The sequence below is a fragment of the Stegastes partitus genome, unplaced genomic scaffold (genome assembly GCF_000690725.1).
Source record: "Stegastes partitus isolate 25-593 unplaced genomic scaffold, Stegastes_partitus-1.0.2 Scaffold3, whole genome shotgun sequence".
Classification (NCBI taxonomy): domain Eukaryota; kingdom Metazoa; phylum Chordata; class Actinopteri; family Pomacentridae; genus Stegastes; species Stegastes partitus.
In genome coordinates, this window is record NW_007577734.1 from 195,769 (window position 1) to 202,859 (window position 7,091).

General features: G+C 36.2%; 1 protein-coding gene and 1 long non-coding RNA gene across 2 annotated transcripts; both read right to left on the reverse strand.

Moving 5' to 3' along the window:
• Positions 1–238: 238 nt before the first annotated feature.
• On the reverse strand, positions 239–6,777 carry LOC103353471 (arf-GAP with dual PH domain-containing protein 2). The gene is made up of 11 exons (XM_008276465.1): positions 6,469–6,777; positions 5,878–6,008; positions 5,326–5,417; positions 5,012–5,100; positions 4,769–4,881; positions 4,501–4,647; positions 4,098–4,181; positions 2,645–2,707; positions 2,467–2,544; positions 1,153–1,381; positions 239–1,009 (listed from the first exon to the last, which is right to left on the reverse strand). Exons 1-11 carry the CDS (start codon positions 6,554–6,556, stop codon positions 984–986), a joined length of 1,140 nt encoding a protein of 379 aa, XP_008274687.1. The 5' UTR covers positions 6,557–6,777; the 3' UTR covers positions 239–983.
• On the reverse strand, positions 1,713–2,457 carry LOC103353463 (uncharacterized). The gene is made up of 2 exons (XR_520005.1): positions 2,348–2,457; positions 1,713–2,229 (listed from the first exon to the last, which is right to left on the reverse strand). It is a non-coding gene; the product is annotated as an uncharacterized LOC103353463 (long non-coding RNA).
• Positions 6,778–7,091: the final 314 nt, after the last annotated feature.

The following is a 7,091-nucleotide window of genomic DNA, read 5'->3' on the forward strand; positions in this document are numbered from 1 at the left end:
CTGTTGTGCCGCATTTCAAATACATACAGAAATTTTAATGCCTTTTAAATGTGGTTTTTCTCAGACTCAGTTCGATGACATATATGATACAGAGAAAAAGGAGTGCAGAGTGAGACGTCATTTTCCCTCCAATCTGTTAAAGGCCCGTTGAAAGTGTGCCATCTACAGGCAAGAATACTGACTGCCAAGAACAGAAGTGAGAGGTTCAGGTGTATTGTGGACATGCAGCGACTGTGAGTAATTTTCCTTCAACCTTTATTTAAAGTACACTGAGGTATGTACTTTACAAGCATTACAAAGTAGATGAGTAAGAAAAAAAGATGCAGACAAACAAATAAAAAACTTGGATAACAATACAAATAAGACAAAGTTACTCATATGATAATATTGTACTAACATTGCTGTAAATAATAAGATAAAAAAATATGACAATAGAGGAACACAAATATATTCCCCTAAAATTTGTAAATATTAAAACTATGAATTAAGTGTTTGTTTACATTTGTTTGAATCCAAAGTTTCAAACTGACATCCAAAGTATCCACTGACAGGTACAGTAAAAAAGAAAAGTGTGAGTAAGACAATCTTGTGGAAAAAAAAAAATAAACAAAAAATACAAAATGACTACAAAAAATGAAAACGATCTGTTTAAGTCCTTATTTGTAATAAATACAATGTTTGGTTCCAGTAAATTCAGTATGCATCACAGAGGAATGTTTTCATGGGTTGTCCTCGTGGCAACAATGGTGCAATAAAGCCAGGAGACGCTGTCTCTGATGTTCATGGTTCCCATAAAGACACAACACTTCAGCTGTGACAGTAACTTCATCAAAGCGTCACATTGCACACTGTGTACTTGGAGCTCATGCAAAGTGTTAGAGTTGGTGATAAAGTTCAACTTTATTGAAAAAGAACTTTCAGTTCGTTATGTCCCAAAAGGATACTTTAGTCTTTTGGCAAACCAGCAGGCAAAAGTGTTCCAGTCACTTCCTTCTCAAGTTGGCTTCATCTGTATTAAAAAAGAGAAAAAAAAAATGTGTTCATATATGAACTCAATGGCAGAATGGAAATCATATACAGTGCATGTAGGCCATGTGATAAACACAGGAAGACAATAGCTGCATTGTATGAGGTGTAATAACAGTATCGTACTAGCGTAGTCCTCCGGTGTCATGGGTTGACAGATAACCTTTCTGAAGGCCTCCATCCACTCCTTCTGCTCTTGCTCCTGTTCGCACATGAACACAAACTGCCTGCCTGGAGTCTCAAATGTGATCCCACAGCGCCACCGTCCTCCCCTCATGCTCCGGCCACTGCTCTCCGAAACAGAGTACCCATGGTTTTCTGTGCCAATGAAGACAGCTCCAAGCTCATTAGCATCCTGAGTACACAAACAAGCAGCACAGAGAAACACTTAAAGAAGACCTCTTAAGACTCGAGCTCTTGTTTGATATGCATTTTTTTTTCATATATATATATATTTCTCTTTGCTATTTGACCTGATCAAATAGCAAAGAGGAATCAAAAATAAAAAATGTAAAGAATATATATATAATAGATAACAATAGTAAAATAATAATAATAGAAATAAAAACAAATTTAAAAAATTGATTACTGTGGTAGCATAACCCAAAATGTGATGTCCACGTGGTACTGATCAATCAGAAAATCCTTCTTCATGACAAAATCTCAGCCACATATTGGACTAATTCTTCAGAAGGCACACAAAATGTTTATTTTGTTTTCAACACAGGATCTTTGACACTAAAAGGAAATTACAAAGCTGCTTCAGAAACTGAAATCCCTGAGAAATTCAGCCTCCTGAAGCAGAAGAGAAGAACAGAATGTATTTAGTTTACAGCGTCACACTCCTCCTGAACAAAAGCTGGTCAAATTTCCTGTACGCTGACTTCCTTTACCCTCATATGTAGAAGTACATTTTTGCCACGACAAGAGGTTAAGTTAAGGTAAATACTGAATACAGTGGCAACATTATAAAAATACAGTTTATTATTGGAAAGTCTACACAGTATTTACCAGTAAATCTCATGTTGTACTGCAGAGTGCTGTATTTAGTTACAGAATAACTGTTTAAGAAGCGTCATCTTCGATAGTTCACACCCTGGGCACAGCCTTTTCTCACTGTTGCCCTCAGGAAAGAGGTACCGGTCCATCAAGGCCCGCACATCCAGACTCACCAACACATTCTACCCAAGTGCAATACGGGTACTGAATGAACATTAGTCTATAGTCTGTACTATTTATCACATATATTTCTTATTTATACTATACTATACTATACTATACTATACTATACTATACTATACTATACTATACTATACTATACTATATATTATATTATAATTATGTTTTAACAACATTTAACTGAAATGGAATTGTTTATTCATTTACACAGTTACTTTTTACACACACGCTGGATATTGTAGAATAATATCAGTTCATTACCAGTGGAGATTTAAAATACAGAAGCTTTCTGTTCACTGCGCTCAGAGTGAACCACCTCTTCTTGAATGGCTCCCGTTGCTGTAAACATGCACAAATACAGACCACTCCAATTAGCTTAGAAGACCAAAGGTAAGTACATCCAATTAATCTTGATAATAAATTCTGGTAGCTGACAGACCGTTGGGCCAGTTTTCTCCATGTACCCCTCCATCAGGCAACGCGTCGTTATTTGAGGTATTAACTGTACAAATAAACACAAGTTTAAATGAGGCAGTTTAACACTTTCACAATCTGTAGATGCAATCAAAATTGTTCAACCCCACTGAGTTTGTTTTCAAATGATAATGAATATCTATAAATACAAAATAAATGACAAAATGAAGTTAAATACGAATGGAAACGATCTTTCTGAGTAGAAGTATGTGTTTGTAATATTGCTGTTCTAATCATGGAAGACAAACAAATGCAGGTAAAATTGTGGGAACTCTATAAATTTGTCTTAGTTGCAATACATCCATCCATGCATTATTTATACTTTGCTTTATCCTCTGTAGAGTTGTACCTACAGACAATTTAGAATTGCTGCAATATGTACTGTTTATAAATTCAACCTGTGCAGATGTTCAAACTGAGTAGAAAATATGACAAACATAATCAAGATGTCTCAAAAAATACATTAATTACAACAAAAATGCTGTGGTTTTAAAGAAAAAGAAAAAAACACAATCATAGCACCACAGCTGGATGTGGAAGAAGGAATAATATTTCTCCATTGAGAATCAGACATTTAATAGCAAGAGCTGAGAAATACTCTTGTATTACCAGATAAGACAATGGCAGGTGGACCTTGTGAAGAGAGGAGCAAAAGTATCGGTACAGACTGTTAGAAGAACACTAAATAGACATGGAGTAAATCCCTGTACTCCATTCTTGACAAATGAAAACTAAAAAGGGTTCTAGGACTCAATTTTATAGAGCGATGACAAATAACTGAAAGTGATTTGACCCAAGAATCAGTGGTAAATCTGTTCAAGGTCTATATAACAACAGTCAAGTTTTCAGAGGGTCCTTCCTGTTGTTGAGGTGTTTTTTGTTGTTGTCGTTCTTGTTTTTTTTTTAATCAATTTCTAAATTAAATTTTATAGATTATTAGGGATTTACTGAAGCTTTCTGCGAGACAATGCTGAATACATCCAAGCCAATCAAAAGTGCCTCAGAATTCATTTCTGGAACATTCTTAAGTGGGCATCTCAGTGGCCCAGTTTGAATTCTGCTGTAAATATTTGGTGGAATTTAAAAACAGCAATATGGAAGTCGAAGAATATTAGTAAAGTGGAAGACTGTGAACATGAGGACCGGATTAAAATCCCAAAAGTCACAAGAAAACTTGCAAAGGTGATCAAAGAGGTCAAATGAGAATAGAAAGCAGTGACTTTGAAGGTTGAATAACTTGCTTTAGAGAAAAAATTGTTTATCTATAGTTGTATTAACAGGTTCAACAATATGTTCTCAAAAATCACATATAGTTGTCTATCATTAAGCTTTCTGTTTAAATCGTCCTGCAGGTTGAGGGGGTTGAATAATTTTGATTGCAACTGTATACAGTTAATCCTAAGGAAAATTTGACTCACGTCATTGTCTCGTAGAGTGGGATGTTTCTTCAGGAGGTATGCGAACCGTGTTGCCCGAATAGCATTGAAAAAAGATACAATTGCCTGTAAGGGATTGGAGATAGAACAGTATATCATGAACAGTTAAACAAGGCTGCTGATTCCATGGGAATGTATTATCTGTCTGGATATTTTCATACAGTTTAGTAAACCTGGGCATGAATATGTTGTACACAGTATGTGTGAGAAGGCCTGCTGAGATTAGATTACATAGGTTTTGTCAGCTCTAACATCAACTGTAAGATTGAAAAGTAGGAGAATGAATCCATGCACTGATTCGGTTTCAGTGCTACACGTTCTCTCTGCTGCGTTCATCAAAACAAAACATTTAACTGCTTTAAGTAAATACAGCAGTTGGCCTCACCTGTCCGTTCATGTGGTAAACAAATAGGTTCCTCATACGTTCATCCTCCAGGTAGGAGATCTGCAGACCATGAGCATGACCAATCTTCTCTGGCTGGAAAACTGCATTCAGATCCTTCATGCTGATGACAGCTTTGGGAACCTTGGACTTGGTTTAAATGAAAAAAATTAATGAGATTTGACAAAGCTATTTGACTGTAACTTAAGTATGCAAATGAAATATTGTAAATGAAATGGTCATGTAACAAAAAAAAACAAAAACTGCTCACATCTTCTTTAATGAAGTATCTGAGGGTGAAGTCTGTCCGCGACAGCAGGAAGATCCTCTTAAGAAACTGTTTGTTGTCTTTGCCCTTCTTCCATAGTGTTGACTCAAACAGATCTATTGCAGACAGCAAATAGTTCAAAGAAATGAAAAGTAACTCAATTGCAGCTTATTAGCAATGCATAATTGTGAATATTTTTTGGACTGGGAGATTATTTCCTTGTCAGTATAATGGCAGGATGATCACCTGAGCTATAGGATTGCAGAAAGTAGTTGTTTTCTCCAGTGAATTCCCGCCTTTCATACTTGGCACGGATCCACTGATCCCTGAGAACACTGAAAACAAGCAACATAATTATTAGCTCTTCATTATGGATGAAGTAAATACAAGTTCATGACCTATAAATGAGAAGCTTTTAATAACTACATTAGCTCCGCCTATGCACTGTTCCTCTTTCTACATGTGCAACAAGACCACTTGTTTTGACCACCATTTGTTGAGTCTTCACTTTTCACTTCTGCTAATGAGATTTTTTTAAAAATGCAGTGACAGTCACTCACACACAGTCTTTTTGTTGTGGCCGGTAGAAAAAGGCAGGGACACATTTTTCAAAAATGGCTTTGGCTGCAGTATTGCCCCTCTCTTGCATGAACTGAAACCACAGGATGTGAGAACAACGAAAGTTATAAGAAGACAATTAATATTTGTTCAGTTACTCTTTATTTTTGTAGATTCTTGTCTTACAGAATAGAACTACTACGACAAACTGCTTGTGATAAATTCTAAACAGCTATGTTTCTTTTTAAACTTCAGTGTGATGGACAGAATCAAAATTCAAAGGGTATATCTGTCAAATGCTCATAATGCAAGGGAAGTGAACTGCAGGATCACATGCTGCTGAGACAATGATAAAAAGATGAAAGCTAAGAAATAAGAAATAGGAGGAGAAATATGTAAAACAAAATACAAAGAACAAAATCTAAACACATTATAGACATACAGTATTGATACTGCTCAAGAAATAACTGCAAACTTAACAAATCAAAGTTAACTGAATAAATAAAAAGTCTATGTTTCTCTGCAGGACAAGAATGCCAACTACAAATGAATACCTCGACTAGTGAATCATCCCAGTGGTCCAGCCGAATTGATTTCACTTTGCTGACAGTGGGCAGATTACGATGCATCCCTGAGCAGTTCAGGCACACAAAGACACCAAGAGTGTAGGAGGCCCAGTCAGGATCTGTGAGCAAAGGTAATCACAATGTTGATTTCTGAGAAGAAACTAAATACAATGTATAAGTGTCTTTTTTCATGGCAAACACAGAGTTATTGAATTTAATAACGAAATAAACTAAAATACAACGCCATGTTTCTCGGTTCCTTCTTTTCACCCATGCACACACTGCATTAACCGTCCATGTCAGTGATGGTGGCAAAGTGTTGGGAGTTATAGGAGGAACAATGAGGTCATAGCACAGATCTACAGCAGCAGCCTGTTCCCCTTATTAACGTTTATTACAAAACGTGACTTGGTTATAAAACAGAATTTTAGACATTCCCATGGCTCAACAGTGCAGGCTCCTGTTTACTACTTTTTACACTTTGATAAAGAAAACATTTGAATTCACAGTGAAATCAAGGATAATGGCGAAAGAGTTACATATTGTTGAAAAAGTACAGATCAGTTTCAGTGTACTCACCAGGAAATCCACAGTCAGCACACAAGTTGTTCCCCGGCTGTCGCACCAAATCAAGCAGGATTTTGTTATTTCTTTCCAGATTTGCCATAGATTAAGGTAGTTTGCATCTGTCAGACTGACAGATGAATCCCAACAAAACAGCCACCAGGTATTAACTCCATATTGATTCTACACACTCTATATTGCAGAACTATTCTGCGCTGTAGCAGGTAAAAACATAATTTCTTCTCACTGGCTGGTGGCCCAGTATTTCCTCTTACCAGGGCAGCATCATGAAGTTTATTGTTCTGCTACAAATGCAGAGGTCCAGAAATAACAGAAAGGAAGTGAAACATACGTCACTCTGTTACAGGGTGACTGACTTGTAGTTCTATTGAAAACTGTGAGTTTGACTGGTGTGGAGGAGATGTTATCTTGTTTGTAATGTTAGGGCTTAACTTAAATGAGCATATTTTGCAATAAATTAAAACAAATGGTAGAAATAACAAATATATCTCTTTTTCCTAGGAAATTATGCAGATTTCTTTCTTCACAGTGCAAAATCTATTTTTTGTCCGATTATAAGTTAAATGTTTTTGGCACCACCAGACAAATGAAGAAAGAAAGAATGGGGACAGACCTGC